At 36.3% G+C, this 17372-nt stretch overlaps 1 protein-coding gene across 1 annotated transcript in view; it reads right to left on the bottom strand.

The window, feature by feature from the left end:
• CLPX (caseinolytic mitochondrial matrix peptidase chaperone subunit X) overlaps window positions 1-17372 on the bottom strand; it is a 46886-nt gene that overhangs the window by 2121 nt on the left and 27393 nt on the right. Inside the window, exons 6-13 of the mRNA XM_055319974.1 lie at window positions 17108-17149; window positions 11990-12166; window positions 11220-11384; window positions 10312-10400; window positions 9160-9324; window positions 5167-5466; window positions 3445-3537; window positions 1362-1468 (exon numbers count right to left, since the gene is read on the bottom strand). Of these exons, the coding sequence (XP_055175949.1) occupies window positions 1362-1468; window positions 3445-3537; window positions 5167-5466; window positions 9160-9324; window positions 10312-10400; window positions 11220-11384; window positions 11990-12166; window positions 17108-17149 (1138 nt within the window). The remainder of the gene's footprint in view (window positions 1-1361; window positions 1469-3444; window positions 3538-5166; window positions 5467-9159; window positions 9325-10311; window positions 10401-11219; window positions 11385-11989; window positions 12167-17107; window positions 17150-17372) is intronic.

The raw sequence follows: 17372 nt of genomic DNA, 5'->3' as shown, positions 1-17372 counted from the left end.
ATCCAATTCTCAGGATGCCTGGGTGGCTCAGTGGTTGAGTGTCTGCCTTCGGCTCAGGATGTGATCCTAGAGTCCTAAGATGGAGCCCTGCAGCAGGCTCCCTGCATGGAGCCTGCTTCCCAGTCTGCTTATGTCTCTGCCTCTCTCTCTCTCTCTCTCAAATAAATAAAATCTTTTTTTTTTAATTTTTTAAATTTTTTTTAATTTTTTTTAAATTTTTTTTATTTATGATAGGCACACACAGAGAGAGAGAGAGGCAGAGACACAGGCAGAGGGAGAAGCAGGCTCCATGCACCGGGAGCCTGACGTGGGATTTGATCCAGGGTCTCCAGGATCGCGCCCTGGGCCAAAGGCAGGCGCCAAACCGCTGCGCCACCCAGGGATCCCTCAAATAAATAAAATCTTAAAAAAAAAAATCCATTTTCTCCACCAAAAAAGTATGAATCTATTATTTCAACTCAAAGGCTTGACATTTAGCATATAACTATAGTAAAGAAGTCAATAGCTTCCGACCAAATCTGATTTGACGCAAATGAGCCAAAATTACGATCAAACCACAATTTCTTTATACATAAACCAATAAAAGATTATGTCTCTGAATAGCCAATCAACTACCTCCTAAGTCATCCCAGTCTCTGAATAACTAACCAATCAACTAACCCCTAAGTTACCCCAGAAGATAAGTAAACATAAAACATAAGATACATTGTGACTTAGTTAAAACAGAAATCTAATTTCTGGTATGTAACATTAATGTCAAGTGCTGTGTAACAAATACTCATTGAATAGATCAGGGGTCAGTGAACTACAGCTGCAGCCCAAATAAAGCCCATCATCTGTTTTCATAAAGATTTAATGGAACACCAACATGCTCACTCATTTACAATTACCTATGGCTGCAATTGTGCTCTGAGGGCAGTGGTGAGTAGCTGCAATACAGACTGTATGGTCCTCAAATATTCATCTAGCTCTTTACAAGAAACTCTGCTGACCCCTGGTATAAATAAATGAAGCAGTGGAAGACATGTCAACCGACATCAAACAAGTTATTCATAAATGACAATTAGCAGCAAAGTTCATTTAAATCTCTTTATTTGACTGACTTTTATGTCTCTTTTGATACTTCTTCCTTAGGGGGAAAAAGTGCAGGCTAATTCTGAAGATCATTTTCAAAGACTCACAAAATGCTGTTATTTTATAAACCAAAATTAGAACATTTTTTCTACAGAAAATTTATGAGATTATTGCTCTCTTATGAATAGAAAAATGTTTATGCAATTTTTGTGACAGACCAATAAACCATAGCAATAAAGAGGTGAATTTAAGTTTTAGATTTGTTCAAGCTTTATAATATACTTTACCGGATATATCCTGGCTCCTTTTTCCCTTCTACTACTTCTTTGTCAACCTCCACACATACAATATCAGAATTAGGAACTTCGAACATTGGTTCTAGTAACAGCTTTTCCTAAAGAGATATAAAGTAATGAATTACAAGGAAAATTCAGATTACATACAAAATACTTAGGTTCTATAGGCCACCAATCAAATTCATTAACTCAACAAGTATTACTGAATCCCTAATTTGTACAGGAACTGAATGTTGAAAAAAATCAATATAAAAAGCTTTCATATTTTTCATATTAAAGCAGCTGTTAACTAAATTCAGAGAGAATTCATTCTATAAGAGAAAGCTATTTTCTCTGTAGTTCTGCCTTCTTAGATCACCATGCACATATAATAAGACTATCCTCTGGATTCAGGTGTTACTCAGAATTCTTTACATATTCTATTACCAAAGAAGTCAATTGGTATTCTTTACTTTGAAAATGATTTAATCCTAAACCATCTCTACCAAATTCTTTAGTTTGAATTAGGACTTCAAATAAGTGTGTGTTTCAACAGGGCTGCAGTAGATCTTAAGGAAAATACTGGTTGAGTACATAAAATTTCTTCAAAAATGTTAACTATATCACATACTCTTCTAGTTTGCATTCTTATAAATCTGTTCTTAATCAGTAACACCTGAAGTCCAGGACTTCATTAGAGAATATAATTTCAAACTGTCTGTGATAAATGTGTAGTTCCAATCAAAAAGTGTTACTGAGATAAGAGAAGTAACTAACACTGAAATCCTTAAAGAGAATAGGAACATGTGCTTGCTTTGGGAGTAGACAGGAAAACAGTAACCCACTGTATAGCCAGAGCAGGAAAGTAGGGAAGAGAGCACTATAAAGAAAAAAGTGGGTGATGGCAGAAAATAGACTGAGTCTCTAGAATTTGTAATGGAGTAAAAAATATTGAGTTCACAGGGTGCCTGGGTGGCTCAGATGATCAAGTGTCTGACTCTTGATTTCAGCTCAGGTCATGATCTCAGGGTGGTGAGATCAAGCCCTGAGTCAGGCTGTGCGCTGGGCATGGAGCCTGTTTAATTCTCTTTACCTCTCCTTCCGCCTCTCCCCTTCTCTGCTCATGCTCTCTCAGAAAGAAAGAAAGAGAGAGAGAGAGAGAGAAAGAGAAAGGAAAAAAGAATAGTTCATTATCATAATGAATTTAAATTTTTTTTAATTTATTTATGATAGTCACACAGAGAGAGAGAGAGAGGCAGAGACACAGGCAGAGGGAGAAGCAGGCTCCATGCACCAGGAGCCCGATGTGGGATTCGATCCCAGGTCTCCAGGATCGCGCCCTGGGCCAAAGGCAGGCGCCAAACCACTGCGCCACCCAGGGATCCCTCATAATGAATTTAAGAGTAAAATATCTTGGTATCTGCCACCTAATTTCAAACAGACAAGAATGAGGATTTCAATGGGTCTGAGAAGGTGCTCTGGGGATGTTAAAAGGCCTGAGTAAAAAAAAATTAAAAATAAAATAAAATAAAAATAAAAGGCCTGAGTAAAATTTTCTAAATTCTCCTTTCCAGAATTCCCGATTTTCTCTATTTCATTAATGGTATTATGACCTTTTTTTTTTTTTTTAAAGATTTAATTTATTTATTCATGAGACACACACACAGAGAGAGAGAGAGAGGCAGAGGCAGAGACAAAGGAAGAGGGAGAAGCAGGTTCATGCAGGGAGCCCAATGTGGGACTTAATCCTGGGACTCCAGGATCACGCCCTGGGCCAAAGGCAGGCCCTAAACTGCTAAGCCACCCAGGCATCCAGGAAAGAGAGGATCTTAAGTAGGCAACCTGAGATCATAACCTGAGCTGAAATTAAGTCAGACACTTAACTGAGCCACCCAGATGCCCCTGTTACAAACACTTTAGAGTTCCTTTTTTATAATAAAAATATAATCTACTGAGACCAAAACAAAAAAATCACAAGAAACAATATCAGGCTAATTCTCTGGATATACGTCCAAAGAAATAACACAGAGGCTTAATATTTGCAAAACTGAGACCAAGAAAATAATCTAGTTTTTGTATAATAACACCAACTTACCATTATGGACCGAAGACCTCGTGCACCTGTTTTTCGTTCTAGTGCCAATCTGGCTATAGCTTTCAAAGCATCCTCAGTAACATTCAGTTCACACTACAAACATATAAAAAGAAATGAGAACTTAGATAATACTTGATTATATTTTCCTAATATAACCATATAGCCTTTGATGTATTAACTATCTACCATCATCTCTAGTCTTTGTAGAACAAAAAGGGACTAATGCCCTAACTTTACAGACAAAGAAATAAGTTCAAGCAGATTAAGTACACTGATTCACTAATACTTGGAAACATGGAGTCAGAATCTTTCCATCTTGACTGACCTTATTCCCTTTCAGACTAAAAGCATTCTTTGACCATCACTTTCTTCCTAGAAAACACTCATTATTCATTTTAAAGAGTGTTACTAAACTCTTATCCTAAAGAACAAAGGCAAAACTTTAGTCAACTCTCTCTAAATTACCACAAATTTTTAAAAATCACAAGATTTTTAACATACCAAAAAAAAAGCCACCAAAATACTTTGGAACATCAGACTTCACAAGATCTTGGTATTAAGGTAATTTTGGTTATCAATTTCTACTTCTAGAAAATGTAGAATTTAAGGTAATTATCTCTCATGGTACTTTACAGCCTTGCCTTTAACCACTTGTTTCTGTCAATTAGCCTATGAGAAGATAACAGTATTTTTTTTTTATGGGATAACAGTATTTTGAATCACAAGTTTGTCAGTAGTCCTTGAAGAGGTTTTCTAGATTAATATGGACTTTCTAGGACTTTATTCAACATTTATTTGGCCCCTATGTGTGTACATACTACAGATGGAATGAGGAATTACCATCTTCACCCTCAAGGAACTTAAGTCTACTAGGTGGTGACAAATCAGCAAATTAGCATTTACAGCAGTGTATGCATGTGGTGCTAAGGGAGCACCAATGTGGGGGCATTAAACAAAGCAAGGGGACCACTGAACGATTTAAGGAGAGGAGTAAAAGAACTAGCTTTGTGTTTATTCCTTCACTACATATTTATTAAGAGCTTATTATCTATTTGCTGGGCACTATGTTTAATAATATAAATGATCCATTCTGGAAGTAAAATGGAATATAATGGTGGTAGTGGTCAGAAAAAGACTTGAGAGAGACCTTTTAGGAGCCAAATGCATGGGCCAAGGTAAAGAATGATAAAGGAGATTGACATGAGGTAGAGGCAAATGGAATGAAGAGAAGGAAACTAATATTTAGAGACACTAAGTTCATAAAACCCAAAACATATGCTATATGATCAGATGTGTGGGCTTGTAGGATTGAATGTCTGGCTACAGAAATATAGATGTGGAAGGTGATAGAACTTTAGACAAAAGTAAATGAAAGTACACACAGTATGTTGCAACAAAAGCATTTAGAATTTTAAGGCTGAAAGAACAATCCCGTGTGTCTGACCCGAGGGGTTGGGACTAGGCTGCTGGCATAATTTCTTTCTCAATATATCCTTGGGCTTCAACCTCAGTGACAATTTATAATTAGGAAAAAAAACAAAGCCAACTCCTAAATGTCTAATACAACACAATGTGCCTTCCCTGATGCCTAAATCTGGATTTAGTAAGGAATAGTCTGGTATTCCAGATAAGCAGGATTGCTTTTACTTTTTGTTAAGCTAATTTACGCAGAGTTTCAATAGCAAAAATCTATAAATTAACCAGGAAAAATAAAAATCTAACCTTATCCATGCTGAATAAGGCCTGGTACTGAGGAATAACAGCATTACGTGGCTCAGTTAGTATTTGTACAAGTGTTTTCTCATCTAGGCTATGCAAAGGAACTACCACAGGCAACCGTCCCACAAACTCAGGAATCATGCCAAATTCAATGAGATCTCTTGCTTCTACATGACGTAATAATCGATCTTTTTCTTCAATGTCTTGGTGAGTATTTGATTCTCCACTTCGATTGGCAAGGTCTGCAGCAGCTGCAGCCCTTCTGCCTTTTCCCAGATTAGACGGTGTTCCAAATCCAAGATACTACCAAGAAAAGACAGATGTAAATAAAATGATGTTGCATTGAATTAGTACTTTGAATACGTATCTCACGTGACCTTTGCAATAGATGAAAGTTCTATTATCATTCACATTTTACAAATGAAGAAAATGAGCTTTGAAAGGTTAAGTACCTTGACAAAGTTCTCCTTGTAAGCAGTGAAGTCAGGACTCGAACTCAGGCTTATCTGCCTTTAGAGTGGAGAACTAAATCATCGTTTAGTAACTAACTCTCAAAGAATGAATTCTAGTAAAAGTAGATAGGTAAAAACTATGAAGGGAGGTAGCTTAGAACTCAGATAATGATGGTGCAGGGTTTTTCTGAGACTTCTACACTAGTGTGGTTTCTAAAATGTGTTATGAACTGTAAAAATAGAGACAATAATTATTTTGTAACCATAATTAATTTTGTAACATTGTAAATAGTACTAGTGCCTATAGAACAAGGAGACTTATAAGGAAATTACACACAAATATCTTAAGTCACTGCTAAGCATTCTATTAAAATCATGATTTGAGGTTGCACACATCAACCTATAAGTTAGAATAATTCTGATTCTATAAAAAACATATAAGAATGATATCAAATGAGAATGCTAACTTTGTAGAGCATATGACTCTAGATCTTGGGTTTGTGAATAAGAGCCCCTCACTGGATGTAGAGATTACTTATAAAAATAAAATAAAATCTTAAAAAAAACAACAACAACAAAACCCTGCATCCATTGTTTAAAAAAAAGGGGGGGGGGTTGCTGAGTATCTAAGGTGTATGGGTCTCGGTTCACTCAATATAAAAGAATTATACTCCAGGCAATTGTCAGAAAGTTTAATTTTGATAAGTCATACAGCTTTTGTCCAAAAGAGAAGTTCATGGTATTTGAGAAAATAGCCTAAGTTAAAAATTCATTCCTCTGATTCTCTAAGCAGTATACATGAACAGTATATCAGAAAAAAAAATACTTTCCATTCAGTATTTTAAACATTAGTAAGCATTTATTATACATATAAGCATATATAGTAAAAAATATATATTTATTTAATGTAATTTATATAAACATTTACAAAGCATTATTATAAAACACTGCAAACACAAATCTGAAGATAGCCACTACCCTAAAAGGGTTTATTTAGAGTGAGAACCCACAAAGGAATTAGAGTATCACAGGTACAATGAAGGACAACTATCCAGGAGACTGTAGCAGCAGAAAGGAGAGAAAGAGGCACATACTGGGGAGGGATGGACGGTAGGAGGTCATCAAGAAAGTTTCACTGAGTCTTAAAAGATGAACACAGATTTGCCAACTGGATTGGGTAAGGGAGAGCACCAGGGAAGGCAAGAGTACTTATTAGGAGAACAAGCAGTCTGATAGGTTACTACACAGGTGTATTATTTAATATTGTACCCCTGGCTTCCAACAAGGGCTGATAAAAACAATAGCCACATGAATGTATTTAATCTTCTATAAAATTACTACTGAAGACTTTCTTACATCTCTGTCTCTTTTCCATAAAGATGTATATGACAAACTCTTTTTTAACCTGTGTCTCTCCTGAAGACCTCATATACTTCCTCTTTCAGGTAATGAGAACTGGAGCCCTACTTGGAGCCCTGATTTCTCCCTACTTTTCTTTTTTTCTTTTCTCTTTTTTTTTTCTTCTCCCTACTTTTCATTAAGAAGTTCAAATGACCTAGGACTAAACCTTCTTTCTACATGTTTCTGATCTCTTTCTTTTTTTTTTTTATTTACTTATGATAGTCACAGAGAGAGAGAGAGAGAGGCAGAGACACAGGCAGAGGGAGAAGCAGGCTCCATGCACCGGGAGCCTGATGTGGGATTTAATCCCGGGTCTCCAGGATCGCGCCCTGGGCCAAAGGCAGGCGCCAAACCGCTGCGCCACCCAGGGATCCCTCTTACTAATTATAAGTATCAGAACATGGTTCTTGTCTTTGGTTACAAAACTTAAGTAAACTCTTACTCCCAATGTGGGTCTTAAACTCATGATCCCAAGATCAAAAGTTGCCAGCCAGGTGCTCCCAGAATTTTTAATATAAAGTTATCTCCCTCCCTCCCTCCCTTTCTCTCTCTCACACACACACACAAAGAAATAATTTCTTCTTTCTAATTTGTTAGGGTAATTTATGCAGAATTTCAAAAGAATAACAAATTAGCTAATATGAAAAATTAAAATCTAACCTAATCCATGCTGAGTAATATCGGGTACTAAGGAATAACAGCATTATGTGGCTCATACAAGAGTGTTTTCTCATCTAGGCTATGCAAAGGAACTATCATAGGCAACCATCCCATTAGCAGTATTGTTTTTTTACTGCTAATAAACTATTTAAACTAGTGGGTGCAAAACCAAGGAGACTTAAAGCAAACAATTGTAGCAGAGTTGATTTATGAAATATTCATTTAGGTAGAATATTATGTTATAAATACTGGTATGTTTTGGGCTTCCTGACACTATGTTGACATTACATTTTATTATAATTAATCAACAAATAGGTACTGGACAAGTACTTTGCAGATATGAAGAAATAAATTCCAGTTAAAATCAAGGCTATTTAAGTTAAAATCAAGAATGTTTAGGAGTGCCTGGATGGCTCAGTGGTTGAGCGTCTGCCTTTGACTCAGGTCATGATCCCGGGATCCTGGGATCGAGTCCCACATCAGACTCCCTGCAGGGAAGCCTGCTTCTCCCTCTGCCTACATCTCTGCCTCTGTGTCTCTCATGAATAAAATCTTAAAAAAAAAAAAAAAGAATGTTTAAGAAAACATCTATAAAACTAGGTGGGATAACAACCCTTCCCCCAATCACCAAACTGGTTCCCTTGTTTTGTGAATGTCAGAGGTAATCTATGATAAGACTCTTGGGTGGAGGCAATGGAGACAAACTATTTATTTATTGGTCTCCAGTGAACTTGACAAAAGGCATAAATGGAAATTTTACTGATGTGATGCAGATACTTCAAATAACAAAAGAACTCCTTAGATAAAAATATAAAATTGAGGGGGATCCCTGGGTGGCTCAGTGGCTTAGTGCCTGCCTTTGGCACTAGTGCCTGGAGTCCCAGGATCAAGTCCCGCGTCAGGCTCCTGGCATGGAGCCTGCTTCTCCCTCCTCCTGTGTCTCTGCCTCTCTCTGTCTCTATGTCTATCATAAATAATAAATAAACATTAAAAAAATAAAATAAAATTGAAATAATCAAGTTACACTTCAAAAATGTCTTTTTAAATGCACTTAAAAATTTTTTTTAATAATAAAATGAACTTTAAATAAGTATCTTTAGAAATCTTCCAATTTATTACTCTGAAATTAAAAATATAACTAGGAATATATTTCTGGTATGCTCTAAGGAAACCTAACTCTTTAAAAATCCACAACTGGCTGTCAACAGGCATGAAAACAGAAACTGACTAACCCCTAGGCAGCCCTGGTGGCGCAGCGGTTTAGCGCCGCCTGCAGCCCAGGGCATGATCCTGGAGATCTGGGATCGAATCCCACATCAGGCTCTCTGCATGGTGCCTGCTTCTCCCTCTGCCTGTGTCTCTGCCTCTCTCTCTCTCTGTCTCTCTCATGAATAAATAAATAAAATCTTAAAAAAAAAAAATGACTAACCATCCTCTATAACTTCAAATGTGCTCTACCCTATTACCCTTCAGAAAAACTCACCTTTTCATTTTTCCTCCTGCTGATGATTCTGTCTAAGCCATTGAAAGCACCAGATGCAACAAACAGGATGTTTGTTGTATCAACTTGTACTGTTTCTCCACGTAACTTGCGGGAATTCTTTTCTGGAACATTAACTATCGTGCCTTCTAGTAGTTTTAATAACCCCTAAATAAAGAACAAATGATTTATAGCATCATTGTATAAGTGTATTATTTATTACACTTTAGATAATGGGATTCAAAGGGGAAAATAATATGTGGTTATGGTAAATGAGCATAATTAAAGAAAACTCCCACATTTCTACAACTAACATGAAAATCTAAAGTACTATTACATAAATAATTTGTAAATTTATTTGGAATAGACTCCTGATGCACTCAGGAAAGTCAACCTAAAAGGCTGATTTTGATGGTAAAGACATAATTCTGTCAGAATTATGACTCTGTAAGATGGTTGCCAACCACAGTGGGAACATTCAAAATTTGAATATAGTTAATTTGTCTTTCATATAAATTAAAATTCTATTCTATTTCTAGTGTTAAACTTTGAGACTACCTATATTTTGAGATGCTTTTATTTCATTTTATTTTTTTGAGATGCTTTTATAAAAATTATCCGGCACATTTAATAAGTGTGACATCTCTATGTCTTGGTCAAAATGAAAATGAAAGCAATTTTCCTTACCCTGTAGTTTATATCATAATTAGTTACCAATAAAAAGCTGGCCAATAGATCATCATTAAGCCTTCAATTATGACTCTACATAGAGGAAACACAATTTTATCTGATTGTCTAAGTGAAAAGAATAAGGTACTTGTACATACTTCATTTATGTCTAGTTAGACCAGAACTCTCAAGAGTCTTCTAGAAATGTTTAATTGGGCCTCTAAAGAATAAAATCAAAAAAATCAAATTTCATTTTTTCTAATCTTTCAACTATTTTTAATTTCGTAAGAAAAGTATTTTGGTACTTAAAATCACCAACAGCTTTCTCTTAGGGTCTGAACTATTTAAAAATGGTATGTGGAGTTTGGGGTGGGAGAAATAAACAAAACAGAATCTAATTGAATGTGAAACCAAACGTACAATATTTGGGAGGTTGATGTATTCCCTTCCTTTTAGTGGGCTTGAACAAAATATTCAACTGCTTACTTGCTGAACGCCTTCTCCACCTACATCCCGTAACTGATGAATGCCTGGCACACTGCCAATCTTATCTACTTCATCCAGAAAGACAATTCCTATAATTTAAGGAGGATTCTATTTATAATATGAAAAAGATATACACAGATAACCTCAGTTTTAAAAGACTAGGTAGCTAGAGACCAAAATTATTTAATCTTTCACACTTAACATATACAAGTTTAATTTCATAAAAATATACTCTCTCAGTTAACATTTTGTGTAAATGTTTTATAATTCATTTTTTAGAGTAATCACTTGGGTATAATAACCAATTCTCTCTGATATTAATTATCTACTCTACTAATGTTTTCAGGTTCTTTACTCTAGGAAGCTAAGACAGAAGTATAGTGGGGAAGTAGGAAATACATGCAGTGCTGGTACCAGCAAATGTTTGCTCTTTCCCATTTATACTCTTATCAAGGATTTGGACAGGCTGTCAAGCTTTTCATGTAAACAAGAACATATGATAGATGGGGAAAGGTGAAATGCAGAATCTCTGACATCTTGTAGGTCAATAAGCGAATGTGTTTCTAGATTCATCTTGTACTCTCCTACCCTTGTCCTTGCCCCCTCTTCCACCCTACCCCAGGGTTAGCAGTCTAGAGGAGAGTCAGAACAGGAAAAACAATGTTAGCATAAGAATCCAATGGAATAGTAATTTGGCCTGTTTTCACCCTAGTTGACATCTTATGACAAGAAGACAAAGCAAACTTTGTGGCCCTTTAATATGCTGGAAAATGTTTAACATAGCTATCATTATACAATTACAGAATTTTACTCTTTGACTCAAAACAAGAATTACAGTATTTCTTAATATTAGACTGCTTCCACAATAGACTACATCTGGGGAAAGATAAGCTATACTGAAAACATACCTTGTTGTGCTTTTTCTACATTATAATTGGCATCTTGGAGCAGTTTGGCAATCACAGATTCAATATCTTCACCTACATATCCAGCCTGAGTCAAAGTTGTACAGTCACAGATAGCAAAAGGGACATCAAGGCATTTAGCTAGAGTTTGTGCCAGCAGAGTTTTACCTACAAATATAAACAGCAACTAAAAGTTTACTAAAAAGATGTTGATATACAATTCCTCTACAAAAATGTAAAACTAAATCCGAATAATAGGTAATAAAAAATTACTTGTACATCTTTACTATTATTTAGATGCTATGTTATTTTTATTATTCCCATTAAGATGTTAGGGATTGGTGGCACCTGGGTGGCTCAGTCAGTTGGGCTTCTGACTCTTGATTTTGGCTTGGGTCAGGATCTCAGGGCCCCAGGATCTAGATCAAGACCAAGTCAGGTCCTGCACTCAGTGGGGAGTCTGCTTGAGGAATCTCTCCCTCTCCCTTTGTTCCTTCCCCCACTCATGTGCATTCTCTCTCTAAAATAAATAAGTAAATAATAAATATTAAATTAAAACAAACAAACAAAAAAGACATAAGGGACTGGCCTAAAGGGCAGTATCAATTCCTCAAATTCAGCTTGAAGTCTATATAGAAATACTAATAATGTATCCCTAAAATTGGCCTTAGATTTTCTTCTCAAGACCCAGAATCCCCTAATTTAAGACACAGGTTACAGAATCACTTATATTCTATTTTTTTAATGAGTATTTTTTTCAGGAAGTTATTTACCTGACCCAGTTGGTCCAAGCAGCAAAATATTACTCTTTTCAAGTTTTATGTCATCATGGGAAGAATCCAATACTTCACCTCCTCGTTTTTCCTGAGGCATTTGTTGGTTTACCTGTTGCTGCACTGATGCTCCTAAAGCATTACCGTGTGGACTGATTCCGGCAATCTGAAGCAATTCTGAAAGAATGCCAAAGAAATGATTAGAGTGTCATTTGATTTTACTTGAAAAAATTCCTAATAGAACCCTAAATCTAAGACCAATCACATATTTAGAAAAACTTAAATATTTTGACATTGTCTTACCTAAAAAGGAAGAAAACCTCAAATTATCTAGTAACAAATGTACAACATATAACGATTATTCAGGGAACCTCAAGCAAAGTAAATGGATTCTTTTCACCCTCCTTATTTATGTAAATCTGCATGAGGAATGCCTATTTCACTTATGAGAAGGCAGTATAAGGAAAAGAAGAGTGCTAGAGGTCGCAAAACTTTGGTCTTTTTATTATGTCTAAATAGCAGTATGATATTGGGCAAGTCATATAAACTTTGTGTTTCTGTTTCTTAACCTATAAATGCAAATAATACCTGTCCTATCAATTTCAAATACATGGTTAGAAGGTATAAGAATAAAATGCAATTGATTTGGAGGCACTTTAAAAGACAGACAAATGTATATAGGTTTTTTTCAGTACAAATGAAGGACTATAAAGGGAAAAACACTGAACACACTGAACACAGTGACTAAAACAGAGAAATAAGGAACTTGGGTTCTAGTCTTTCTCTGTCACTGTGTACTTATAGGTCCATGGCAAATCATTTAACTTTACTGGGTCTGCTTCCTTAACTATTAAGTGAAAATATCAATACATATGACTTCTACAGTCTCTTTTCACATCTAAAAATGATTTTGTGAGTCTGAGAAAACAAATATGGTAAGACTCCTTGGCTCTATCTGAATTTTTGATTTTATAGGCTCTCAATACTTAGACACAATACTTAGCTAAATGGGAATGATACTGCTGGTGAACTATCAGTTTGTCAACTGGTTGCCTAAAAGCCAAACTTTGTTCTTACCCTCTTGGATGAAGGAAAGAATTCCAACAGTCTTTTTCAATTATCAAGATTTATAAATATCCACATTGCTCTTGGTTCTCAAGAGCAATGTATTTATGTTCATATCCTACTTGTTTAGGCTTTCTGGATTTATTTTTAGGTTGTTTCTAATGAGTGGGTTAAGAATAGCAGTACTTTTGGGGCACCTGAGTAGCTCAATCAGTTGAGCAGCCAACTCTTGATTTCGGATCAGGTCGTCATCTTAGGGTCCTGGGATCACCCCACATCTAGCTCTGCACTCACCAGGAAGTCTGCTTGAGGATTCTCTCTTTCCCTCTACCCCTCCCCCTATTCACATACAATGTACTACTATCTTAATCAAACCAATAGATAGATGTTAAGCAGATATAACTATTATTATGGTCTTATTCCATCTGGCTGGCACTTTTAAAATATCTTAAGGTCATGGTTAAAGTAAATGGTCATTCTAGTCATCAAAAATAGGCATTGTTGGACAGCCCTGGTGGCGCAGCGGTTTAGCGCCGCCTGCAGCCTGGGGTGTGATCCTGGAGACCTGGGATCGAGTCCCACATCAGGCTTCCTGCATGGAGCCTGCTTCTCCCTCTGCCTGTGTCTCTGCCTCTCTCTCGCTCTCTCTGAATGAATAAATAAATCTTTTTTTTTTTTAATATTTATTTGTTTATGATAGTCACACACAGAGAGAGAGAGAGGCAGAGACACAGGCAGAGGGAGAAGCAGGCTCCATGCACCGGGAGCCCAACGTGGGATTCGATCCCGGGTCTCCAGGATCACGCCCTGGGCCAAAGGCAGGCGCCAAACCGCTGCGCCACCCAGAGATCCCAATAAATAAATCTTTAAAAAAAAAAAGGCATTGCAAAAAAAAAAAAAAAGGCACTGTAGGGGTGCCTGGGTGGCTCAGTCGGTAAGTCGCCTGACTCTTGGTTTCAGTTCATGATCTCGCAGTTGTGAGATTTAGCCAGTCATGGAGCTTTGTACTCAGCAAGGAGTCTGTTCATATGAACTATAGTGGAGTCACAGAATAAATGTACTGAACACATGATATTTAAGTTAAAAGTTTTTTTTTCAAGATTTTATTTATTTGAGAGAGAAAAGTGTGCACAAGTGGGGGAGGGGAGCAGAGGGAAAGAGAGAAACACTCCCTGCTGAGCAGGGAGCCCAACAAGGGGCTCAATCCCAAGACCCTGAGATCTTATGACCCTGAGATGTTGACCTGAGCCAAAGGCAGATACTTAACCAAATGAGATACTCAGGTGCCCTGATTTAAATTTTAAAAAGAGGAATAATTTAAATAGTACATGATGTTTGTCACTCCATTTCATAAAAATATGCTCCAAAGTAAACTTGAGATCACTCTCCTGTCCTTTCAGTTAGTTTCTGCATCTCTCTCAATGCATGAGCAGCTCTCTATAATCTCTATAATCTCTCTGAGATTGACTGAGCAGACCTAGTGTATGGTTAGTTGCATGGAGCTCATTCACCATGTGGTCCTGGAAAAATTACTTAAATTTTCTGCACTTCAGTTTTTTTTTTAAAGATTTTATTTGTTTGTTTGACAGAAAGATAGCACAAGCAGGGGGAGTGGCAGGAGAGGGAGAGGAGAAGCAGGCTCCCTGGCCAGATATGGAACCCAATCCCAGGACTCTGCGATCATGACCTAGGTGCTCAACCCACGCACTCCTGCACTTTAGTTATGTTATCTATAAAATGGGGGTGAAAATAATAGTTTCAGTCTCACAGGTTTTAGGAAGATTAAACCAGCTAAAATATATAAAACACTTAGAACTGTGCCTGGCAGAGTTTTATAAATGTTATAAAAGAATTTGCTATCAGTTTTGCTATTTTCCTAATGTTTAAGTATTTCTACATCATAGCCCAAATGTAATTAAGCCAACTGTTTCATCTCATGCTCAACTGAAGAAAAACATATTCCAGTGATGGGAAAAAAACCCATCAATCTTCCTGAGAGTACTATGTTGATCTCTGACATGTGTTTTCCAAAAGCAACTTTAAAGAATATTTTGATTATGTATCATTTTGGCTTAATGCCCTAACTTTAGAAACTAAAACTATACGTAGGACAAGATGAAACTATACATGAAAATAAATTCTATTTAAGCTTTCAAAATACTACTTTCCAAGTCAATCAATATATATATAATCACAAATTGCTTTTACCCAAGTTCCTAGTGTTACTTGTTAACATTTAAGTTACATTAAATCACTACATGCATTACTTTCAAAACATTCTCTATAGACTTTCCTTTACTAATTCATAGTTTCACTAGCTTTCTGTCCAAATTTATGAATATAGTATTAATAGCATATTTGATTATATCTTTGGATCAGAAAGCAAATTATACATGGACTTAAAGTTTATTATTTAGAGCTCACATTCTTATATATAACCTAATTCTACTACACTGTATTTAATCTTACCATATGTGATATAATCATTATTTGCATACAATTTAAGTAACTAGAAATAATACAATTTTATTACATGTAATAGATCTCATGTCAGAGCTGATAAACTAATTCTCTTGGCCCATACTGCATATATAGTATACTTCAAATAGTAGGTATATAATATATCTTGGTTTAGGGGCAGCTGGGTGGCTCAGTCAAGTAAGTGTCCAACTCTTGATTTTGGCTCAGGTCATGATCTCAGAGTCATGAGATTGAGCCCTCCCTTGTACTACATGCTAGGTGTGGAGCCTGCTTGAGCTTTTTTCTCTCTCTCCCAGCTACTCTGGTCATTTGTGCTCTCTCTCTCTAAATAAATAAGTAAATAATTTTTTTAAAAAATATATCTTGGTTCAAAGGCAAATGTAGAAGTACCAAACTTAGAAAAGTATTTAGAATGGTTTATTATTTGTTCTTTTGTTATTTTAATTACTGAAACAAAAGGCCATGTGAATCTTTTTATGAACCTTTTACCATCTCTGCAGCAACTACATATCCACCTCCAAAGGAATGGGTGCAAAACATCAGAATGGTCGCAGTTCTTGGAATATCAGGTACTTCCACACCCTCCATCAGACCATCTGATGCTTACAGGGGCCATCCAGGGCTGGAAACAGTGAGTTGGGGGCTTATTCATAATTTGCAAGGTTATACCAAGTTTCATAAACATCAAAGAAATAAAAAATAAAGTGTTCCCTTCTGGCAAAGGGAAGCTGGAAGATAATCTGCCTCCCCCAAAATTTCTGTCACATATAAGCAGTGCAATTCCAATTGTATGGGGGGAAAAGGATATAAAACAGCAAACTACAGATTTTTAAAAATATAATTCCTGTTAGCATGCACAAGGTCTATATTTATAGAGAAAAACTATATATTTTATTTCTCTACATTGAGCTTTAAAAAATATCACAACAGGGCAGCCCTGGTGGCACAGCAGTTTAGTGCTGCCTGCAGCCTGGGGTGTGATCCTGGAGACCTGGGATCAAGTCCCACGTCAGGCTCCCTGCATGGAGCTTGCTTCTCCCTCTGCCTGTGTCTCTGCCTCTCTCTGTGTGTCTCTCATGAATAAATAAATAAATAATCTTTTTAAAAAAAAGAAAAGAAAAGAAATATCACAACAGAGGGCAGCCTGGGTGGCTCAGCAGTTTAGCGCCACCTTCAGCCCAGGGCCTGATCTTGGAGACCCAGGATCGAGTCCCATGTCGGGCTCCCTGCGTGGGGCCTGCTCCTTCCTCCACCTGTGTCTCTGCCTCTCTCTGTGTCTCTCATGAATAAATAAAATCTTAAAAAAAAAAAAAGAAAGGAAGAAAGAAAAGAAATATCACAACAGAAAAATCAAATATCTAAAGTAACATATACAAACTAAATAAACTAGCTATGAAAAACTGTTCCAAATATATCACGTATCATATACATAAACATGTTCATATACAATATCTTTCTTCGTAATATATAAATAAATACATGTCTACCATTACTACTGCTGACATACTTCAATGAGGTAAATCTCAAAAGGAAGAATGGTTACAGAGGAGGATGTGAGGAGAGGTCACTTACTTGTAAATCTGTACTCATCCTCCCGTCTTCTTATTTCTAACTCTAAGAAAAGAGGATAAAATTATGTGAAAATATATATTTGTTTAGCTTAGAGCAACAAAGAAGGAATATCTTACTTTTTTGCCCTCTTCCAAATATATGTAAAGACTGTGTTCATTAACGTTTTGTATTAGTTTAAAAACCCCATATTAAAAAAAAACCCAAAAATGTTAATGATGGACATCCAGTTGCTAACATTCATGTTTGTCAAATACTAAGTTGGTAC

Source organism: Nyctereutes procyonoides, unplaced genomic scaffold (assembly GCF_905146905.1).
Source record: "Nyctereutes procyonoides isolate TBG_1078 unplaced genomic scaffold, NYPRO_anot_genome, whole genome shotgun sequence".
NCBI classification, from domain to species: domain Eukaryota; kingdom Metazoa; phylum Chordata; class Mammalia; order Carnivora; family Canidae; genus Nyctereutes; species Nyctereutes procyonoides.
Note: the sequence above shows the minus strand (reverse complement) of the source record. Positions and strands in the feature narration are given on the sequence as shown.